This window comes from Psammomys obesus, unplaced genomic scaffold (genome assembly GCF_907164565.1).
Source record: "Psammomys obesus unplaced genomic scaffold, mPsaObe1.curated_primary_1811, whole genome shotgun sequence".
NCBI lineage: Eukaryota > Metazoa > Chordata > Mammalia > Rodentia > Muridae > Psammomys > Psammomys obesus.
This window is the reverse complement of record NW_026596040.1, coordinates 27940909-27964583: the sequence shown is the minus strand read 5'-3', so window position 1 is coordinate 27964583 and position 23675 is coordinate 27940909. Positions and strand designations below refer to the sequence as shown.

Below are 23675 nucleotides of genomic sequence, written 5' to 3'. Positions count from 1 at the left end.
CCGCAGCTTCCTGAGTCGATTCCCGAGAAGGTGTCACCGCGGGCAGGGACTTTGGCCGCAGGTCGTGCGGCGGCCGGCGCCACAGCAGCCACTGTGCGGCACGCAGGCCTCGAGGTCCCCGGGGCGCGCGCGGCTCGGTCCCCAACCGGCCCGTCCTCCATCGCGCATCCCCACCCGCTCCCGGCGGCTCCTTCCTGCCGCCGCCCCGCTCAGCGACTCCGCCGCGCCCCGTCCCAGGCTGGAGGAGGCGCAGGCGCTCCCCGGAGCGTGGCACCCGAGGCCGGCGCAGCCCTGCGTACGTTTCCACCTTTATTTCCATCTGCTTTCCCCGGAGCCTCCCGCTGCTGGCGTTCCACTACACCGGCGCCGGCTTTGGAGGACCCCGGGTTTCCGGGGTGACTGACACCCGCCCCGCGCTGGGGCCGCAGCGCCGGCCGGGGTCCTTGTCCCACCGCCGCGGCCGAGGTCCCAGGGCGGGTGATGGCATCCCGGGGCTTCCTGGGGCTTTGCGTGCGCGGCTTCGCTCCCTGCCGAGCGCAGGGATCAAGCAAGGCGAAAAAGTGGGTTCTGCGGCCCTGCCACCTTTACGCTTCAAGGTCAACTGCTGTTTCTCATTCAGTGTTTAGAACTTCATGGCCCCTGTGCCACACCCGTGAAAGCTGAAAAAAATAGCTTTCTGGAAAGATTATTTACTCGTCGAGAGAGGTGTTGACTTGTAGGGCTATCTCAGTTACTTCTCAGATTGAAAAAAAAAATCATTTATGTGAAATTGCACATGCAAATAGCGATTTTTGAGATCGTGTTAATAATATATTTAAGATTATAAACAACCAGGAGGAGTGCATTTAAGTATTATATTTTATGTTCTTTTTGAAGGAGGATTTAGATATTTGATGATAGCTTTGAAATTAAGAATCAGTCAGCAAAGAAAAAAATATTTTGCTTTCAGTTGTAGATTGTGGCAATCCGTATGTGTTGGGCAGCATAGAACAATGCTCTATATGTCTTATATTATTCGAAAGACTTGAGTGCTGGTTGTTTTCTGTCAACTTGGCACAAACGTAGACATTTGGGAGGAGGAAATCCCTACTGAAGAATTGCCCCGGTCAGATTAGTCTGTAGGCAAGTCCGTGGGGCATTTTCTTGATTCATGACTGATGTGGTAGGGCCCTGACCCCTGAGGCAACTTTGGGCAGATGGGGTGGTCCCGCAGTATATGAAAAAGCAAAGCGAACAAGCCAAGGGCGAAAGCCAGTGTTCCTCCGTGGTCCCTGCTTCAGTTTCTGTCTGAAGATTGCCTTGAGTCCCTGCCTTGTTTTCCCTCAGGGGACTGTATTTAACCTATGGTATGTAACCAAATAAGTCCTTTCCTACCAAGCTGCTTACGGCTATGGTGTTTATATGAAATCAAACTAAGACAACTTGTTTGTGATGTGGGGACTCAAAAGTCTTCTCCATCGTTGATGCACATTCCCAGCCATAGAAAGAATAGTCTTGGGCAACATAATGCCAGTTATTAAAACAAAAACAAAACAAACCAATTTTTTTTTTTTTTTTTACTTTTATGGTCAGGTTGCTTGTTGATACTTCACTAAGTGAAATGTAATTGAGCATCAGAACATATTTTCTGTTTTATTTCAGGTGACTATAGTCTGATTTTGGAAAGTGGATGCCAGCCTGGAGCCTTGGCACCCAACTCAGCCCAGAAGTAGTGTTCTTTAAAAGGTGAGGTGACTCTCTGGGCAAACTGGGCTCACAAAGTTCTCTCTCTATCTCTGTTGCTTTAAAAAAAAGTATAAAGTATTGTAGTACTGTGTTATGGGTGTGGTAGAGTGTTTGGCTAGCATTTTGAGGTCCTGAATTTCATCTACACATCTACACACACACACACACACACACACGAACCAGTTCCTCAGATATTTTAGTTTGAATGATGACTTCCCCCATGCTTGGATCAACTGAGTGGATGGGTGAACCAAGACATTACTTCAGTCTTCTGCTTATTTCTCTCTGAAAGCTTTTTCCGAAGAGGCTTAGGGGAGGCTTGTCATTACTTCCTCATAATGGTGAGTGAGCCTGGGATTTCCTCTGAAGAGTGACTTACTGGATGAAAAAATTGTTCTGTGTTCTTACTTACCAGTCTTTAAACCTTTTTGTCAAAGCCAAACAAGAGGAACTTCTGTCTTTCTACTTGTTGCTATAACTGTACTTCCATTTTTTAAAGTCCTTAGTGTCAGGTAATTTTGTAAGGTGGGGGAGGGAGGGTATATCAAACACACACACACACACACACACACACACACACACACACACACACTCTAGATTTAAGATTGGGTCCCTACCTGGTAGATACTAGGCACATACCCTACTACTGAAGTAAACCCCAAGGCCTTTACACATTTTGAGTCAGAATTTGACCAAATTGCTAGGACTGACCTTGAACTTGTGGTTCCCTCAGCTTCCTGAGTAGGGCTGGGATTATGGACTCCTCTATTTCCAGCTCTTGTACTGTTCTGAATGGCATGGTGGCTTTGGTGATGCCCTTCCCATTATCTCTACATGACTGAGAAGCAGGGACATATTTTGCCTGTAACACTGTAGACAACATTGGGAATAGGAGCTCAGGAGGTTTTGAATAGAGGAAGAAAAGAAATTTAGAATCTAGTGTCTGAAGCTTTCCAAGTGTATGTTCTTCTGTATCCTAGCTGGCTTCACTGTGTAGTGCAGGCTAGCCTTGGAGCATTCCTTCTGTCTCAGCCTCCAGAGTACTAGAATTACAGACACCAAGCATGGCCCCCACCCCCACCCCAATGATCACCTTATATTGGAGAGCTGATTTACATGGCACTAAAGTTTTCCTCATGAGAACATGAAGTAGCCCTAGCCTGCTGGCTTGCTCTCTGGTCCTTTTATGTCTCCTATTTTTCTGTCCCTCTTTTCTTTCCTTGCTTTTAAGCCTCCTCATCAGATGTCCCTGAGTCAAATGTTTTTTTTTCTTTTTCTTTTTGCTATGTGGAAAGAAGGTAGACATCTGAAGAGAGGGATGGAATTTCTTCTTCTGTGTTGTGTGTCCCTCCGCAGTTGAGGGCTCACAGGTTAGGTCCTGCAGCAGTGCATTCACTGGACAGCTGTGTCTAGGCCTTCGCTCTGCTTCTGACACAGGGAACCCTGAGGTCTGCACCTCTGTGTCTCTTTCTATCCTGACACCTGCCCTCCAGCCTTCCTAGCCTCCTACTCGCTCACACCCATAGCTCCTTAGTCACAGCTGCCCAAACAGGGTTCTCAGGTGAAAGGAAGTGGGTGTACGAGACTAATTATCAAGCCACCATTCTGGGATTTCATCATCTTGGGAAACCTGGAAGCTTTTTGATGACTGTCAGCCAGGTGAGACTCCACTGGAGGGCCACACAGGTGATGCTATATTGGTACCCTTGGTCTCAAGTGTGATGCAGGCCAGAGGGATGGCGACAGATGGAGCCTGCTGCTTTCTCGTTGTGGGCATCCACTCAGCACTAGCACTGCTGGGGGAGGGGAGGGGAGGGAGGGAGGTGCAGTGTGGTTGCCCATCCTGTTGCCTAGGCCAGCCTTGGTTTACCGAAGTTCCCAGGAGGGAAAACAACAACAAGGCCACCCCTACATTAAGCATTCTACAGGTCTGATCAGTAATTGTGGAGAACAGGAATATGGCGGACCTAGGGCAAGTGGACCCGTCTCATTGCAGATCTACTTAGTCCCCTAAGTAGACATTTGGCTAACTCTGTATTTGACCTCATGTTAGTGGACAGGCAGGTCCACTAGCCTGCCTTTCAGGGTCCCAGCAACCTCTTATGTCATCACCTGCCGCCGCCACCAGGTGCACAGCAGGTGTGTGCACAATAAAAGGACCCCATCTCTCTCAGTCTCTTTCTCTCAACCTTTTTATCTCTCTGTTCTTCCTCTGTCCCCTCGCTCTTTTTCTTTCTTTCTCCCTCTGACATGGGCTTCCTCCTCTCTCCCTTTCCCTGTCCTCTTTCCCCCTCCAACTTTCCCACAATAAACTTCCTTATACTGGATATGCTACGTGGCTTTAATCATTATCATAACATTGGTGTTGTGACTTGGATAAAAGAGGAATTGCTTTCCATTTCATCCATTACTCTTAGTGTTCCTGAATAATATTAGAAACTTGATTAGAAAGGCAAAAAAAAAAAAAAATTGAAGCCCTTCAGGTTGGGTTTTAGGTGTAGAAGCTGGAGACTTCCCAAAGGGGAACGAGAAAATCTGAAGACATCCCAGTTCTGTGGATGAGAAAGGAGAAGGAGGAATGACACAAGCCAGTCAGTCCTCATGCACTCAACAGGGTCAGAGCTAAGCCTGGCTAAGCCCGGAGAGACTCAGTGCCTGGTACTTAGTAACAGGACTTTTGTAGAAGCCAGAAGGCAAGGGGAAAAAATGAGTTTTCTCATTAGAGGATGTCATCTATGGGAAAAGATTGAGGAACAGAGTCAGGAAAGCCATTAGGGCCTAGGGGAGCTGTGGATTTACAGGCAGCTTCTGAGTGGAAGTGATGGAGGAGCAGGAAGGAGAGCAGGCATACAGTAGCACAGTAGGGCCTAAAATAAAATGCAGGGTTGCAGAGACAGGTGACACTTACCTATCAGTGGTGGATGGAGTGGTGAGCTGGAAGGAAGATTTGTTGCAGGTGGTGGCAAGTTGGATACACAGTCTCAAGGTGTAGCATAGGCCCACAAGAAGCACCAGGAGAGAAAGCAAATCTGTTTTAGGTGGGTGTAGAAGGGATCCTGGTGTGCCAAGACAATGGGAGAGCCCGCTGAGTTTCACAGCACCAATGTTATAGTAATGGTTAAGACTACACAACATATCTGGTATGAGGAAGTTTGTTGTGGGAAAGGGGCACCAATGTTATAATAATGATTAAGCCACGGTAACCTATCTGGTGTAAGGAGGCTTATTGTTGGAAAGGGGGATGGGGGAGAGAGAAGGCAGGGAAGGGAAGAGAAATTAGGGCCTCCAGGAGGAGGGATAGAGGTGGGTGATTGGGCATATAGATAGAGCCATGAAGGGACAGAGCCTTCACGGCAGAGGACAGAGAGTCCAAGACAGAGAAAGAGAAGGAGAGGGAGAAGGAGAGGGAGAGAGAGAGCACTCTGGTGGCAGCCTTTTTATCCGGCACACCCTCGCAGTGGTGGCAGGTGATGACATAAGAGGTTGGTAGGACCCTGAAAGGCAGGCTAGGGGGACCACCTGCACACTAACACCTAACACCCTTGTGACTCTTACCTAAGTAAATCCCTCTGTAGTATATGGTAGTTTGAATGAGAATGGTACCGATAGCTCATAAATTTGCATTCTTGGTCCCCATGTAGTGGAACTATTTGGGAAGGATTAAGAAGGGTGGCCTTGTTGGGGTAAACTGTGACCTTGTTGGAGGAGGTGTGTCTCTGGGGGTGGGATTTGAGGCTTCAAAAGGCTTCAGTGTTCTCCCTCCTCAGCAGGTTTTTTTGGAAGTAGCTGAGGAGGCCACAGGTACCTTGGCATCGGCAGTGGGAGGCTGTGTGCAGGCTCTGGCCAGGGGGGGGTGTGGTGGCTGTACTGGCCCTGGGCGCTCCTTCACCACAGGGCCTCACTGTAGCTTTGGCTTGAGACCACTGCTCCATCCACCAGCAGCTGCAGGGGCTAGTGGACCCAGCCCGGAAGGTGAGCAAGCTGCAGGCGGCCAAGTCTGTCTTTTATAAGCATTGCCACCTGGGCATGATGGCACACTCCTTTAATCCCAGCACTTAGGAGGTAGAGGCAGGTGCATCTCCGTGAGTTCCAGGCCAGCCTGGTCTACAAATCGAGTCTAGGACAGCCAGAGCTACACAGAGAAACCATGTCTCAAAAAAACAAAACAAAAAAAGTTGTCTTGGTCATGGTGTCTCTTCACAGCAATAGAACACTAACTAAAACAGGGTATAAGAACAGATATCCTGGCTTCTACTAACCCCAAAACTAAGAATGTATTGAGAGGCTTTTGGTGTCCTGCTTGGGGTTTAATAATAAAGATGAGACAGCTATATAGTGTAAGAATGTTGACCTTTTTGCTGGGGCAGTCTCTCAGCTACCTTCTAATTTTAACCAGACTTCTCCCACCATTGTGTCTATGTGGTTCTCATTGCCTACTTCTGTCCGGTTTCCCTTCTGTCTTCCCCCTGCAGCTGTCTGCTCTCTCTCTACTCGTTCTGCTGGATCTTTCTGCTCCAGCTCCATTGGCCAGCTATTTATTTAACAAAAGCCCCATTGCATTCACACACACACAACGCGATTAGCATAGTGGGAGAAGTTCCACAGCTTACTCATTCTGAGCCCAGTCCACGTTTTTTGTGTTGCCTTTTGGTCAAAGCTCTTTTATCCTCTTTTTGGGCAGGTGAGGATGTGACAAACTTTTACATATAGAAAGTGGGTATCGCTGTGGAAATGACAATACCAAATATCCCGACAGCACCTGGGCTGCAATTAATGACTGAAAACCCAGGGGCATACCTCCGTAGCCATTTGATACAATATGTGTGGGTATAGATCATCCCAGCAAGAATGTCATCGGATGACATCTGAGACCGAGAGCAGGGGTTTCCTGGCTTTTCTGTAACCCACCTACTTGATGCTTCCACCGGTGTATTTTTAAAGTGTCTTTGTCCCTTTCCTTTCTCTGTTGGCTTCACTGGGACCTGTGGTCACTGTTGCCCCTGGCCTCTCCTCCTCTCGTGGCTTCTCTGATGCCCAGACTCTCTGTGATGACCATTGCCCTTCTCACATTTCCACCTTCACATGCTGGGGAATTCTGTCGTAGCCAGAACAAAGCTCGTAGCAAATCTCAGGGCATCTTTTTACCAACTGTGCTATGCAGATGTCTCAGAAACCTTCTTCCTTCACAGGATGCAAAGTCAGCCAAGACTCAGGATGAGCATGGAAATGTTCTAAGCCCCAGCCCATCAGGGTCATGTGAAAGAAATAATTCGCAGGGCAAACCCAACTTTGTGGAAACATATGCAGTCAAGTTTCAGGGATTTTTCTTTTCTGTTTTCCTGAAGGTACAGCCCGGGGCAGGATCCCATCTCCACCGCCCCGCTTAGGCTTCCAGAGTGGGTTCTTGATGAACTTGGCTCTCTTCTGCTGGCGACTCCTGGGCAGAAGACATGGCTCTGGTCCGCTGGGGGCTGAAAAGACAGAACTTCCACCCATTGAGGAGGAGGAGATCGCTGCTGCTGAAACTCACAGTCGTTGTCATCTCCGTGCTTCTGTTTTGTGAATATTTCATCTATTACCTGGTCATCTTTCAGTGCCATTGGCCCGAGGTGAAGACCCTAGCCCCTGGCAGTAGGCAGGAGCCTGTGTTGAAAACCATGTTCCTGGCTGACACTCATTTACTTGGGGAGATAAGAGGCCACTGGCTGGACAAATTAAGAAGGTAAGGGGGGAAACTGGGAATCCTTCTGGAATTCTCTCCCCACAGGTCAGCTGAGAAGCTTCAGGTTACAGCAACATTCCCTTCTCAGGACATTCAGGGTTTTGAATTTTTCCTACTAATTATTAAGCAGTTCTTATATGCATAGCCCTGTAATTAGGGCATGGTTTGGGCTGCTGAGTAGTTCTGGGAGTTTGGCGAAGTCTGTAAATCCTGCCTCCTGTCAGTCACTGGGCTAGTATAGGAAACGTCACAGCTGTGAATGTTTGGGATGTGGGAGTGGTCCCTGGGCAGAAGAATTCAGATCTGCATTGCCGGTTCTTTTTCATCTTGGTGGTGTGTGGGTTTGAGCACATTGGGGTTTTTTGGCTCCTCTGGGCAGCCAGAGGCATGAGGCAGGTACGTGCCTGTCCTCCCTGAGGATGGGCGGAGTCTTATCTTTTCAACTCAGACCTGCCCCAGCTTAGTCTGTTTTCTCACCAGCAAGCTCTTCTTGTTCTCTATTTTGAACCGATGTACATCACACACACTGCCATCTGTTTTTACACAGACTCACGGTGGCATTTGTGCTTTCAAATTGCTGTGCCGTGGTCACCACCATCCTCCTCTAGATGTTTTCCTTTTGAACTGCAACTGTACGCACGAAGCACCAGTTTCTCGCTTTTCTCTCTCCCCTTGTCCCTGGAAGCCACCATCGTGTTTCTCGTCTCTGTGAACCTGGCTGCTGCAGACATCACCTATGAGAGGAACCACACAATGTTTCTTTCTGTGACTGGTTTATGTCACTTAGCATATTGTCCTTCAGGGCCCACCCATGTTGAAGGACATGGCAGGATTTCATCCCTTTGAAAAACTGAACCACATTGCCTTTTATGAACCTCATAGTTTTGTTTGTGTTTTGAGACAGAGATTTACTGTGTAGTCCAGGCTGGCCATAAGCTCTCTTCGAAGCTCAGGCTGGCCTTGCTTTTGTGGCAATGCTATCAGCCATTCGAAGGCTGAGGTTACAGGTCCAGTTCAGACCGTGTTTTGAAAATTTTTTCAACTGGGTGGACACTGGGTTCCGAGACAGAAGTATTGGAGGGCTCTTTACCAGCAGCTGGTAAAGATGCAACTGCTCCTTGTCTTAGTTTTTCACCACTGAGACAAAACACCCGGTGCGAGTTAAAAGAAGAAAGGTTTATTATGGCTAAGAGTTGCGGGGGCGCAGATTGCAGTTCTTTGCTTTCTTGTTTCTGGCCTTGAAGTGAGGCAGAGTGCTATGGCGGAGGAGTTTGCAGAGCAGAGCCGCTCAGTTCATTGTGGACAGGCAGCAGAAAGAGGGACAGGAAGAGGCCAAGAACAAGATCCTTATTAACTTGTTCCTTCCAGCTAGGTCACACTTCCCAATAATTATGTCATACTATGAGTCCGATCTGGACTTGGCTGTATTGGTGATGTTCAGACCCTTAGGAGCTAGCCATTTCCAAAACCCATCCATCAGTGGGCAAACGAACCTGTCAGGTATGAGCCGTCAGGGGGCATTGCACATCCAACTGTAATTCTCCTCCCCATGGCATAGTTGTTTTCTGAAGTGTGAGCATTCTTTCAAGAGGAGGATGCTGCAGGTGACCTGAGGTTGGCAGGGTGGGCAGGATGTGTGATGTTCCCAGCAGGGGTGAAAGAGTCAAGAGGAAAGAAGGAGGGTGAGGGGCTGCCAGGTCCTCCTATGAGGAGGTCTGGCCACTGGAGACATGTGCCAGAGTCAGGCTACAGACACTGACTGGGGCTTGCAAGTTCAGCCCCTCTGGCCAGGTTCCCATTCCTTTTGCCACTGCTTTTGTGCTGATGTTCTCCAGATCTGGCTCTGGAATGACAAACCTTTAAGTAGTGATATATACCAAATACTTGGGGTCTTAAAAAAAAAAAGCTTCTCTGGTTAAAAAACAACAACAACAACAACAAAAAACCCCTCTCCTTTATTTCTGTATGGTAGAGTAAAACACTCCTCTTTGGAGAAGAGGCATCTGGAGCAGCTGTAAAGATGAGGGAGGGGATCCCTCCAAAAGTGACTTTAGCTAGAGTTGGTAAGGGAAAAGGAAGGCCTGTGCTGTGCTGTCACTGTGAAAGTACCTTCTAATTTAGTCTTATCACTATCCTTTGAAAGTGGGTGCTTTCCATCTGGAATAAAGAAATTATTATTATTTTTTTTGGGGGGGGAGACAATCTTTCTATGCAGTTCACATTAGCCTTGAACTCATGATCTTCCTGCCTCTTCTTCCCAGTAGTACTGGTATGACAGGAATGGACCACTATGCTGACAGCAATGTTTTTTCTTTTTTCTCTCTCTCTTTTTAAAGGAAGAAACTGGGAATTAGAGTAGGAATATTCTCCAGGTTCCGCTTAACAACAGATGGAGCTGGGCTTTTAAAGCCACTGTCAGACTAAATACCCTCGATGCTTTTCCACGTACTTGTGAACTCACCTTCGTGTGATCACTTATATCTGCATTGACTGGATTTACTGTTGCTATTTCTTTCCTTGTTTCTCTGTAACTATGAAGTGGAGGTTCTTTTAAGAAGGGGAGTTTGAGCTGGGAAGGGAAGGCTTGTAGCTTCCTAGAGCCTGCATGCCTAACATCACAAAACAACGACGACGACGACAACAAAGCAGAGAAAGACTCTCAGGCTGTAAAGCCATCTTCTCAGTGTGATGGAAACCTGCTGGGCCTCTCTGGAAGTTGTGTTAGGTTCTTTGAACCCCCTGGGTTCTCTGGTTGGACTGAGGGCTTCAGGGCATTTGAGGGTATGGCAGGGCAGCCTAAACATTTCTAAATTAGGTCAGATGCAAATCTATTGGTTGTTCCAAAGCAGAAGGTTGAAAATCAAAATTAGAGCAAGGGAGGCAGAGAATGGGACCATTTCACTTTCTTTTTATTTGACTTTAATATTTAACTAGTTAATTAACGTACTTATTTGTAGCAGGCTCTCACTATGCAGTCATGGCTGTCCTGGATCTTACTATGTAGACTAGTGCTTGCCTCTTCCTCCCAAGCACTGGGATTAAAGTTATGCATGCTACCACACAAGGCTAATTCATCTTCTAATTGGCCTTCACCCAAGAAACAGACTGATGCTTTAATTTTTCTCAAGGGAGTGGCAAATGGAAAGAGCCTTTCAGACAGCTGTGTGGCTGCTGCAACCGGAAGTCGTCTTCATTTTGGGAGACATCTTTGATGAAGGGAAGTGGAGCACCGCCCAGGTAGGACCTGGGTTCTGATTCTGCCTCCAGGCTTTTACTTTGGCAGCCCAGAATGCCTGTGAAGTTCTGGTGGCTTGAACTATGAGTTTTTCTTAGTTCTTACAATGGGAATGCATACTCCTATGGCCAGGAATGTCACTCACCAGTGGAGTGGGTACTAAGGCTCTTAGTTCTATCCTACTTCTAAGTGTGTGAGGTTCTCAGTTCAGTCCTTACACCTTAAATATGGTCTATCCTGAAGATCCTTAGGGTTCCTGGTCAATGCTAGTCTTGCATTTTGTCACCTAATCTTTTATTTATCTATGAAGGAAATAATGTGGCTAGACTGACATTATTTATGTAATTAGAATACAGTCCTACAGTCAGCCTCCTGGGGAAAGGGACAAATAGGCAAGATGGTGCTATTTCACCTGTAACCAGAATTACAGAGTACGTGTTGAGATGGACATTTAGCTTCATACACTTCTCTTCTTCCTTTGTAAGTGTATTGAAGGTGCTTATTTCCTTAGTTAGTACTGTATTAAAAAATTTAAGAATAAAGTTTATTATTATCTAATGACTATTTTTTACCTACCTCTTATTATTTGTTCAGCTGACACTTTAGGTGTATCATAGTGAGAACTATACTTATGTAACTCTACATCTTTTAATAGTGAACGCAGATGTCAGAATAGTCTTGACATATTTATTGTGATAGATGTCTTAGTTAGGATTTCTATTGCTGTAAAGAGACACCATGATCATAACAACTCTTATAAAGGAAAACATTTAATTGGGGTTGGCGTACAGTTCAGAGGCTTAGTCCATTATCAACATGGCAGAAGGCATGGTAGTGTCAGACAGACATGGTGCTGGAGAAAGAGCCAACAGTTCTACAGGCAAGGCAGGAGAGAGAGAGGAGAGAGAGAGAGAGAGAGCCTGGCTTGAGCACCTGCCACCTCAAAGCTCGCTTCCTAGTGACACACTTTCTCCAATAAGGCCACACCTACTCCAAAAACGCCATACCTCCTAATAATGCCATTCCCTAGAGGCCTTTGGGAGCCATTTTCCTTCCAACCACCTTCATAGTCTTCATCGGTCTTGAAATAAAATACTTGGGGCATTACAGGTAAAATGCTTTAAGTATCACATGAAAAGTATGAAAGTAAAGAAGAGAGAGGAAACTGATCCCTGAAACCCATGACAGAAGAAAGTTGTCTCCTGACCTCCACATGTGTGCCATGGCATGTGTGTACTTTGCACGACACACTTACACACATACATACACACCACACCACATCACACAAAATATGAAAAAAGAAAGGCAGGAGAATCAAGAAGAACTGCCAAGGGAACAGAACCCCACTGTAGTATCTATTATATTCTTCTTTTCCTTCCTTCTTCCTCCTTCCTTCCCTCCCTCCCTCCCTCCCTCCCTCCCTCCCTTCCTCCTTCTTTCCTTCCTTCCTTCCTCCTAGATTTTATGTGTGTGAGTCTTTGCCTGCACCATGTGTTTGCAGTGCCTTTGGAGGCTAGGGTTGGTGTTAGATCCTCCAGAACTGTATATCCAGACAATTAGAAGCTGCTATGGGGGTTCTGGGAATCAAACCCAGGTCTTCTGCAAGAGCAGCAGAGCCATCTCCCCAGTAACCTCTTGTGGACCGAGAGTCAAAAATATAAAAGCTGACAAGATCAGGGAAGATTGTCAAAGAGATAAGACTTGTTTTCCTTGGAGCTTTCAAGTGAGAGTGTTAAACCAGCAAAGATCATCCTTGCTTAGGGTTAGAACGTTTTTGACATTTGCCAGTAACCCCTTAGTGCTGGTTAGGTTTTGCCGCCTTGATACAAACTATAGAGAGGTGTGGGAAGGGCCACTTTCAGTTAAGAAATTATCTCCATTAGATTGGTCCTTGGAATATTTTTTCTTGATTGCTAATTGGTGGAGGGGAGCCTAGTTCACTGAGGGGAGAGCCATCCCCTAGGCAGGTGATCCTGGGTTGTGTGTAAGCTTGTGCTTAGAGGCAAGCCAGTGTAATCATTGTTCTTCTGTGGTCATCCCTTCAGTTTCTGCCTTCGGGTTGCTGGTTTAAGTTCCTGTCTTAGTTTCCCTTGATGAGTGACTATAACCTGTAAATTAAAATAAGCCTTTTCCTTTCCCAAGTTGCTTTTGGCTTGTGTTTCATCAGAGAAGAAACAAACGAGGACACCTAACAACACTTTCCTCTAGTCACTAAACTTGAACAGAAGTCTTCATAATCTCCCTCATAATTTCATTCACACACACACACACAAATTGTTTTTATTTTTGTTTTTGAGATAGGGTCTAGCCCTGGCTGCTCTGAAACTCACTGTATAGACCAGGTTGGCTTAAAACTTTAACAGGTGATCCTCTTGAGTCTGCCTCTGAGATGTTGAAATTACAGCAGTGTTGCAGGATATTTGATCCTATTGTGAACCCCAAGATTGTGAACTGTAAAAATCTGTTTCTAGCTGTGGAGTGGCTCAGGCCTAGCACACACCTTTAATTCAAGATCTTTCTATACACAGGAATAAATAAAGTTAACCTTAGGTCAAGAGGTGGAACAAGTAACCAGATGACAGGATTAAACAGAAAGGAGGGGCATTGAGAGAGGAGCATTTAAGACAGTGTGGAGAAAAAGAGGGAGTTTTGGGCTTTTAGCTTTTTGGCTTTTTCCATCTGGGATGTGAGCTGAGCTGAACAGGAAGGTCAGCTGGGTGCTTTCTCTGCCTCTCTGAACTAGCAAGTTTTTACCCCAGCATCTGGCTCCTGATTCTTCATTGGTACAACTGAACAATTTGGGATTTTCTATTTTTATAACACAAAAGGTCTATGCCTGACATTGGAAGTTCTTCAATATGAGGAATACAGAAACTAGCTGTTTATTTTTCCTAATTTTTTAAACTCTTTTTGCAAATTACATCCTTTGAACAATGTGCCTTCAAAAGCCACTTGCTCATACTCCCTTCAAGCCTTCTCTTACATCTGTGATGTGGACACTTAATAAACCTAACTGCTTCATATGGCTCTTCCCAAAATTATTTTCTGTGTCCTAAGTCATGATCCTGGCTCTCCTGAGTGTGATGTCCCCAAGTGGAAAATTCCTCATCTTACTGTCACAAATTCTACTGCATTTACTACAGCTGCTAACGGGTGTCTTAGAAAAAGAATTAAAACTTTGTCTTGGAGGTAGGGAGAGGTTTGCCTTCTCCAATCTGGCTCTTAACTGTGGCTCTGGTTCCCTCAGGCCTGGGCAGACGATGTGCAGAGATTTCAGAAGATGTTCAGGCATGGCAGCCACGTGCAGCTGAAGGTGGTCATTGGCAATCATGACATTGGTTTCCACTATCAGTAAGTAGTATGTGAAAGAAGCATGCCTCAAGAATGTTCTTAAAGTTGCTGAAACTTGGGGAAAACCTTTTTGTGCTTTACTGAAGAAACCTGCTTTCCTTCAAAGGTGTAGGTTCTGAAAGGGATGCTCCTTAGGGAATTAAAAAAATCTTGGCCTATTTACACTCTTAACAAATATCTGGCATGAATGAGGTGTATGTGTCATGAGAAGTGTCTAACTTAAAATGTACTCATTTTTGAGACAGGGTCTTACTGTGTAGCTCAGGCTATGTAGAGCAGGCTGACCCCAAACTCTGCCTGCCTCTGTGGCACCACACCTGGCTCCTTTTGTTTTTGTCATTTGAGTCTCAGTTTCACTATGTAGCCCTCAAATTTGCAATCCTCCTACCTTCAACTTCTTCGATATTAAAGTGTGCACTTAATGTCAAGCTGCTTTAGAAGACAGACAAGTCCACATGTCCTTTGCTAGCTCACACTGTGTTTGCCAGGATGCCATGTGCCAGTCATTGTAAGTCCTTTCCGTGCATTAACTCCTATCTTTCATGTCTTTCTACCGAGGTCCCAGGAAGCTAAGTAACTTGCCTCCCCTTCATGATAAACAGCAGACCTGACCTCCTGGGGCCAGTTAATAATGCCAGATTATGGGAGTTATTTTTCATGTTCATGGTAACTCCACAGTGCTAAGATAGTGTTTCTTTTTGTAATTGGATACAGGATGAGTAAACACAGAATAAAGCGATTTGAGAAAGTGTTCAGCTCCGAAAGGCTGTTCTCTCTGAAAGGAGTGAAGTGAGTATTATCTGAATTCTTATGAAACTTTTTTTTAAATGAGGTGCTGGGGGGGGGAGCCCAGAGCCTAGGACCCTCCCACTGAACTGTGCCCCCAGCTTAAATCCATCATTATTCAAAAGTGGTTACCATACGGTCAGACCCTTGTTCTCTGTCCCCTCGTACCTTGCTTGCTAATGGTCACTGTGGGAATTGACAGATGGGAAACTTAGAACCGCCCACAATGAACCAGTCAGCCTGTGACTCCACCCACTCAGTGTGGGCGTGGCATTCTAGCTGCACCGTCCCGGGTGCTGCACATTCAGGGGTCAACTCTATAGAGGTGCCTTTGTGAGGGGCTCTTTTTGTTTTGTTTTGCAGACAGGGTCTTCCTGTGTTGTTGTCCTTGCTGTGGCAAACTCCTGAGCTGGGACTGTAAGCACATTCTGCTGTGTACATCTTGAGGCCTCTTTTCATTTGATCCAAATGTATTTGTACCATTTTACAAAGGCCTGTCTGCTAGGTACGCTATCCTGGCATTTGGTGCCAAGTGTATCCAGGTGTTTCAGTAGCTCTCTCTGCCTTTCTAGTTCATCAGCCTTGACCTTAGTCTGGTCCTTGGATGCCCCCACCTCGAAAGGCCATAAGCAGGGCCACCCTGGACCTTTTCTGCCTTGTGTTGGCAGAACAGCCTCTGAGACCGTGTGCCCTGCCCTGCACTGGTCCACACCTGATTGTACTGTAGGGAGACCGTGACTGTCAAGAGCTGGTAGTGGAAGTCTCGTGGGTGTTTCCACCAGCTCTCCTTTTTCATAACCCTGCTGGGAGCAGAGGGCGGTCTCTCCAGCAGGACCGTCCTTTCCTGTATAGCCACGGGGACTGATATCATTGAATCACTCCTGCCTAACTGCCATGCTTGAGAATTCACACATGCTCACCAGATTTCAGGGCACGTTGGCTCTTGATACCCAAAACTGTTTACGTCTAAGAGGTCTGCTGACAGGTACCTTTCTCGTGCCTAGGTGGTGCGTGCACAGGAAATGAAAGCATGCTCTCCTGGGCGTCCATAAAAATATAACAATAGTAGAGGTTAGGGATTATGCAAGCCCACTTCCGGCACCCATCCGCACTTAGTCCTGAGCCTTCCTTGCTGAGTGTGTGTGTCCCTGGGTCAGCTTTAGTGTTTGCTGTTCTGAGCACCTGTTATATTTTCATTAACCCTTCAGCACCAGCGGATGCCGTAGGCTTCCTGGTCGTCCTCATACCTGCACAGGTGAGACACAGGCTCAGGAGCTGGCCCCAGGACACACTTCTAACTGGATGCTGGATTGAGGGCTAGGCAGACCCCATCACTGCTGTCCTGTAGGATTCTCTACAAGTTACAAGTCGATCCCGTCTTTCACTTGGAGTAACAGAAACAAGCACACCTCATCCGACCTTGGATGTAACGCTGTTGTTGTTTCACCAATATTAACTCATAATTAGTTTAAACTGGGATTAAGCTGCTCCAGGGCTTCTTTCCTCACACTATGGATGCATAATGTTGTTTCCACGGAGACAACGGGAAAAGAGGCTCCCATGTGTCCAGTGGCCTGACCTTCTCTGCCTGCTCCTGTCTGCCTCAGTTTTGTGATGGTCAACAGCGTCGCAATGGAAGGGGATGGTTGTAGCATATGCTCTGAAGCGGAAGCCGAACTCAGAGAGATCTCTCGTAAACTGAATTGCTCCCGAGAGGTAGGAGACCACCGGCACAGCTTAGGCCTCTGTGCTCGTGTCCTCCAAAGGTGCCAGGGTCGGCGCACTGGCTGTTAGTCACCCAGCTACCCTTCCCTCTCCCAGCGGTAAGCCCTGGGCTTGCCGGGTTAACAGGGTGACTTCCGACCAGCAGGTGCGGGGATCAAGCCAGTGTGAGGATGAGCAGCGGCTGCCCTCGTCGGCCCCCGTGCTGCTGCAGGTGAGATGGGGAGGGGGGAGCTAAGGCGGCCAGCCACGCACCGACAGTATCGCTGACGCCGCCTCCATCCCCCACAGCACTACCCGCTCTATCGGGCCAGCGATGCGAACTGTTCTGGCGAAGACGCGGCTCCTGCAGGGGAAAGGAACATCCCCTTCAAGGAGAAATACGATGTCCTTTCTCAGGAGGCCTCACGAAAGGTGTGTGGTCATATGACCTCACGCCAGTGGTACGTGGGGACAGTGAGCAAACACACAGGGCCTTTGTGGTTTCCAGCTGCAGGAAGGGGAGGGCTTTGACATCATCTCCGATTTCTGCTCCACCTTCGTTCCTTCTCCCTTCTTTAGTAGATCCACTATTTCCTAACCTCAACGAAAATTACGTGCTTGGCTAATCTTTACATTAAAAAATTTAAAACCAACTTAAATGGATTGGGTGTAATTGAAACTTTAGAGTCTAATTTCAGGGGATTTAATTAGGAAGGTACTTTCTCAAATATGTGTATTTAAGAAATATACACATATTATATAACATTTATGGATTATAATATAGAAGTATATTAAATTCAAATATATAAATATTAAATGTAAATTTATATTTTATATATAAATTTTTTTGTGGAAAATATTTAGGACACAATTTTATAACAATAAAATAATACGTAGAAACCTGTGATGCAAAGCGTGGCTTCTAAGGTCTCCCAGGAGTAGGAAATCTGAGGGAAATGAGCCCACTCTACTTATTAGGGATGAGTGTTTATTTGCGTGGAATGAGAGGCACAGCCAGTAGTTCTGGCAGATCATGAGAGGGATCACTGCCAGTCTGAGCACTAACTGCCTGCGTCTCCTCATCTGCCAGCTGCTGTGGTGGTTCCGGCCTCGCCTGGTTCTGAGCGGCCACACGCACAGTGCCTGCGAGGTGCTCCATCCGGGGGGAGCTCCTGAGGTGAGCGTCCCGTCCTTCAGTTGGAGGAACAGAAACAACCCCAGCTTCATCATGGTAACGTCAACCTTTATTTTTCATCTGAAAGCTTTCTTGACTATTGAAATTAACACAGTAATCAACTATTGAAAGGCTGCAATCTGTTCAAAAACACATACAAAAGCCAGAAATAAATCGCCCTCTTTGCGTTCTGAGTTGGATACATTGCCCGTCCGTCTCCAGTCACCTGTCTGGGGACAAATAGGCAGACTGTGGCTTCAGGGCAGGGACTTTGAGGAGCAGCTGCCAGAATTTCATCTTGCAAGCAAAGGTGGAGTTCAGCAAGCGCCAGTCTGTTTCCAAGGAAACAGTTGTCTGCTCCTTAGCAGACTTGGCCATCTCTCATTTTCTACGTTTTGCCTAGCACATGGTACTACAGAATTTCCATTTTGGGGAACCATCTTCTTGTTAACTGTGGGTTCTTACACTGGTCTTATGCTTCTGTTCTACAGTCCTATCTATAAAAAAGTGGGGGCCCTTTGTGTTTTCAAGTTCAAGTAGGTAAAAACATTTGCTACCTTGATCTCATGCTGTAAACTGCCTACTATGAAAAGCCTATGGAGAGGCAGGGGCAATTCTGGGTGACAGGGCGACCTCTCTGCTATCAAACAACAGGGACACTCTTGTTCCTCTGTGACTGATGTCTCTTGGCATCCCTCTGGGGCTGCCCTACTGTGTGAGAGACACACTTTAATGGAGGGGTCAGCATACCAGAGACCTTCTTCCCTCCCCTGCCTACCTGAGGGAACCTAGAAGATAGCTTCTAAGCCAGATTTGTGCCTGGGAGTCTTGCTGCAGCATGAATGTTCTCTTTCTTCCCCAGGGCAGCCTGACATCCAGAGAATACGCTCTGTCCAAGTGCTACCTCCCGTTTGAGGACACGGTGCTGACCATGTACGGTGTAGCAGCTGGCTTCCTTGTGGTCCTCACCTTAGCTCACTTTGAGCATTTGCACTCATCTTTTCTGTTTGGTTGGAAACTGTGCAGGATACACAAGAGAAGATGAAGAACCAGTGATTGTTGCACATGGTAATATAAAACCAAAGCCAAAGACATGGGACTTCCAGTGGGGCTCCAGTGAGTCACGGAGGAGAGCAACTATTGGTTGTCCTTATGTACAAGATGAGAATTCCGAATCATCAATGCCAATGACTGCAGAATAAACAGTTGACTGTTCTGTTCTCATGCTATAAAAAATGGAACGTGTACTCTACAACAAATTCACCTTTTCGTTTGATCAGATATGTATGATTAGAGGTTACATCTGTACAGCATGTAAATGTTATAGAAGACACTGTCACTCGCATGCACGACACAGCCCTTGCTTCCCCAGCAAGGACCCAGCAGCTTTGGTGTACACTTGAGGCTATGTGTACACCTAAAAAGCCAAGTTTTCTCTGCCCTTCTGTGAAGTGGCTCTCAGTTCCTCATAGATCATGAAGCTGTATGATCAAGAGTACAGATCCAATGTGCAGAATTAAAGGCTTTTGTGTTTCTGTGCTGATGGAATCAGATTTTTAGGTAAGTATAATTTTCCCTCCAGGAGACCATGTTGTCACATCTGCACTCAATGCCTGTTGATGATTAAAACTTGAAGAGATGGAGGAGGACATGGATGTTTGAATTTAAAAATAAATGGTGTAATAATTTTGTAAAAAAAAGAAGCATATTTTAGCATATTCCTAAAGGAGTCTGGATCTTTCTTTTTTTTTTCTTTTTTTCCTTTCTTTCTTTCTCTCTCCTTTTCTTTCTTTTTTTCTTTTTCTTTTTTTTTAATATTTATGTATTTACTATGTATACAGATCTCATTCTAGATGGTTGTGAGCCACTATGTGGTTGCTGGGAACTAAACTCATGACCTCTGTAAGAACAGCCAGTGCTCTTAACCTCTGAGCCATCTCTCCAGCTCCCTCTTTTTGGGTTTTTTGAGACATGGTTTCTCTGTGTAGCCTTGGCTGTCCTCAACTCACTTTGTAGACCAGGCTGGCCTTGAACTCACAGTCAGATCTGCCTGCCTCTGCCTCTCAGATTACTGGAATTACAAGCGAGCACCACTGCACCCAGCTGTTAGATCTTTCTTAATGATCCAATTTTATTTATATTTCTTTTATTTTGATTGAGTTCAGGTCTTATGCATGCTAAGAATGTGATCTATCAGAGTTATACATTCAGCCCCAACACAACTTTACAATAGACCTTCAGTTAGCAGGGAACTCTTATGTAATAATACACACAGTAGTATAAAACTTCGCTTTTTGTGTGTGTGCGCAAATTTTTCTTCTTGCTTTGCTTTGGGGTGGAACTGAAAATCACTTTCGTGTATCCCTACACTTCTGTGTATCCCTAGCTGTCCTAGAACTCACTATGTGGTCCAGGTTGGCCTCGACCTCAGAGATCTGCCTGCCTCTCTGCCTCCCGAGTGCTAGGACTAAAGGTGTGCGCCACCATCGCCCAGCTTCAGATGGAAGTTTTGTGTAGTGGTGGAAAACAGCACAAGGTGGCAGTGAGGATGTGGCCCAAGAATGTGCCGTACCCTTTCATGGAAGAGCGTCTCCAACAGGATAGGTTTGTAAAGCTTCATACAGCGCCGACTTTAAACAACCATAAGGAGGTGAATAAGTAATGCAGGCTGTCGCTCCTTTGTATTCATACCATTGAAAACTTAAGTTTGGGCATTTTTACAGATAACTTCCAGCCTAAGAGAACCATCCCCAAAGCCTCAGCCATACACAGGCTAAGCAGCGCATGGCTACAGCAACTGTTATTTTCTAGGTGTCCTACTTTAACACTTGTATTTGCAGGTCTTGCACATATGAGGAACAGCCATTTCTTTTATCTTTATATTTTAAATAAAAGGTTTTTGTGGGGCTGGAGTTAGGGCTGGGGACATGCATTAGCAGTACGGTGCTTGCCTAGCATGCACCAGGTGCTAAGCTCATCCCTAGCAATGCAGATAGAGAGATAGATGATAAGTAGGTAGCTTTGTGGTATCTCAGAAGATGCCGCCCTTATTGTTCTCAGTCATGTACTGCATCGACACTCCTATGCTTTTTCTCTGACCAATGGTTTCTTGTTTCATGGGACTGTGTGCAGAACTTTTTTTTTTTTTTTAAGATTTATTTATTTATTATGTATGCAATTTGTGTTTGCATGTACACCTGAATGCCAGAAAAGGGCACCAGATTTAATTTTAGATGGTTGTGAGCCACCATGTGGTCACTGGCCATTGAACTCATGACTCTGGAAGCCAGTGCCCTTAACCTCTGAGCCATCTCTCCAGCCCCTGTGTGCAGAACTTAACTAAGGAATGGTTAGCCTGAAAAAGTCATCAGAAACATTTTATCTTTGGAGGGGAAAAAAAAAAAAAACCTTGGTACCCTGAAAAAGAATAGGTTATCATTTATGCCTTGAAATTGGGTTATCCCAGTGTTTGCAGCAGCTGAGGTTCAAGATTTGCAACAGTTTCAGAGTCGGGATGCTGCTGCTGGTAATTCGGATGGTTCTAAGATCAATGAGTCTTCCAAAAGTACCGACCTGATAAGAATATCCTAAGATGAACAGATACTACTGATTCCCTACTGTGAAGCAGCAGGCTGTGTGGTCTGCTAGCAGCTTGGCACAGCTGGGACGTATGTAACCCCTTACAGGTGTGGCCGCCACCAAGGCACGGAGCTCTCCAAGGAGGTTTCTTTAGTAGTCATACAGAAGAGTAGTACATCTTGTGGTCTGCACAGTCTAGTAAAGCAACAACAGAAAGATAGGAAAGACCATGCCCAGCTATCATAAAGGTGTAGAGGACACCTTGTTTGTAGACAGGACACAATTTGCTGTAGTGAATGTGGCAGGTTTTCTGCCTAAATGTAAAAGGCTCCAAGAAGTGCTCTAACCCGAATGCTGGAGGCTTATAGCCATTAAAACTGTGGCTGAAAAAAAGTTCCTCTTGCTCTTTTGCTGGCGTGGGTCTACTCTAAGCCTTGGGCCAATGCAGATCAGAAGGGGCAGACACCTGCTAGGCTGATGTTTTATAAATGGAAAACCAGAAAAGATCCACAGGGCATGGCCCTGTTCGGACAGTTTTGTGATCATGCTTGTTATCTTGAAAACAACGTATTTCCCCTATTTACCAAGCTGGCTCTGATGGTTCAGTCCATCAACCAACCAATCAATGAATAGATAGATTCCCACCCTGAGAAACTTCACTGCAGTAGAACCCACGTGAGAGTTGATGGCTTTGCAGTGATTCTAATTGGTGGTGGGAGGCTTTTTAGTCCAGTGAAAACAAAAGTTACGGAACCAAACCTGGGTGGGGGACAGAGGTAGCCAGAGGCTTGGTGGTCACATGTGAGCATACCTAGGACAGGACAGACGGCAGCCCAGTGACACTAGACACTCACTATGTCCTACCGTGGCTCGGGGTGGACAGACACGCAGGCTAGGGAGATACACTGCCTCGTGGGGTGGCCGAGAGGGAGGAGAGGCGGCAGTGAGGAGGGGGAGGGGTAGGCGGCCCTCACAAGAGTTCGTACTGCTTGAGGTGCATCCTCTGGATGATGTCACGGCAGTCGTTGAACACTCTGCGGATGTTCTCTGTGTCCACGGCGCAGGTGAAGTGAGGGTAGCAGTAATGTTTGCCATCGCCCGTGGCCGTGCTGATCCTCTGTGAAAAAGAATGCTGAGCTCAGGATGACGGGGTCCAAGGCAATCACATGGAGGGACAGCTTAGGGGACACTTTTATATAGAGTCGAGAGAGGACATAAGGTTGACTGGCGGCTGCCTTGACAAACTATCTAGATACCAAGCATGTGCCAGGACAGACGAGCTTGTCTCTGCCACAGGCCTTGGGTCTGAACTGAAACAGTACAGGCTTTGGAGAGGGCAAGGCAGGCTTAGATGTCCAGAGCTGTCTACACTGCTCTGGTGGACAGAACTTTGCTAGTGGAAATATATTCTGCCCGTATATGTTAGCTACTGCCCGTAGATGTTAACGCCTGCCATTGGGGAATGGGGGGTAGGAGATGATCTCTGACTCAGTGTTAATTCATTTATATTTCTCTTGAGGTGCGATCTTGCTATATTGCCCATATCAGCCTTGAACTCCAGCGCTATCGACATCCTCCTGCCTCACCACAGGCATCTAATTTAAGTATCCGCATGTGATGGGGCTGTATCTCAGTAATACTTCTGCCTTCTCTACACAGGTGACGTTGGCTGGTTGTGGAATGTTGCCTGGTGTGTGTGTGTGTGTGTGTGTGTGTGTGTGTGTGCGCTGTGGGAAGCACACACAAAATTAAGCACGATCCACCTGTGAAGCTTCCTGGGACAGGCTAGAGAAAGGTATAGCTGAATTGCATCTTGAGACTTCTGTGTTGGGTCTGAACCCTCAAGGGCCTCAGGATGTGCCTGCATTTGGTGACAAGATCTTCAAAGAGACAATCACGATTAAATAAGGTCATTTTGGGCTTGAGTTTCTTATAACTGGTGCCGCTGTAAGGAGAGGAGGTCAGGACAGACATGCAGATGTTGATCATGGGGACACAGAGGGGGGGATGCCATCCTTGAGCCAAGAAGAGCAGCTCAGGATGATATCCTCCTGCTGGCACCTGACGTCATGCTTCGGCATCCGGAGTTGTAAGGAAGCATTTCTATTGGTTAAGAGTCTAGTCTGTGGGGTGCTGGTCTATAGGATGTCACTTGGGCAGCTCTGAAAGCCCCTGCAGAATCATGCACAACTTTCTGGCTACATGTGGCCACTGGAAGTATCCCAGGCCCTCCTGCCCAACATCGTTTGTCTGCAAAGCATCTTGGGACACAGCAAAGAGAGAGAGAGAGTGCTGTTCATTAGAACTACAGCAATAGTCTTGGGGAAATGAACACCTGGTTACAGAACTTCTCAGAGTGGATGTAACTTCCCCTGTGTTGCTGCGGAGGGAACCCAGAG

The 23675-nt window shown here is 46.5% G+C and overlaps 2 protein-coding genes across 7 annotated transcripts in view; one reads left to right on the top strand and one right to left on the bottom strand.

Annotated features, from left to right (window-relative positions):
- On the top strand, nucleotides 1–18941 carry Mppe1 (metallophosphoesterase 1). 5 transcript variants are annotated; one of them, XM_055622475.1, is made up of 11 exons: nucleotides 1–295; nucleotides 1642–1725; nucleotides 7071–7447; nucleotides 10576–10684; nucleotides 13930–14033; nucleotides 14748–14822; nucleotides 16427–16535; nucleotides 16687–16755; nucleotides 16833–16955; nucleotides 17614–17754; nucleotides 18565–18941. In XM_055622475.1, the coding sequence occupies exons 3-11, from the start codon at nucleotides 7176–7178 to the stop codon at nucleotides 18610–18612; spliced, it is 1050 nt and encodes a 349-aa protein (XP_055478450.1). In that variant the 5' UTR covers nucleotides 1–295; nucleotides 1642–1725; nucleotides 7071–7175; the 3' UTR covers nucleotides 18613–18941. The 5 variants fall into 5 exon arrangements, with proteins under 5 accessions (XP_055478450.1, XP_055478451.1, XP_055478449.1 ...); XM_055622476.1 differs by having other exon boundaries at nucleotides 17614–17700; nucleotides 18565–18693; XM_055622474.1 differs by having other exon boundaries at nucleotides 4–295; nucleotides 17614–17700; nucleotides 18560–18941.
- Nucleotides 18942–19712: 771 nt separating this feature from the next.
- Nucleotides 19713–23675, bottom strand: part of Gnal (G protein subunit alpha L) — a 127870-nt gene continuing 123907 nt past the window's right edge. For both annotated transcript variants that reach the window (XM_055622478.1, XM_055622477.1), the window contains one exon: nucleotides 19713–22393. In XM_055622478.1, coding sequence (XP_055478453.1) covers nucleotides 22247–22393 — 147 coding nt within the window. In that variant the 3' untranslated portion in view covers nucleotides 19713–22246. The remainder of the gene's footprint in view (nucleotides 22394–23675) is intronic.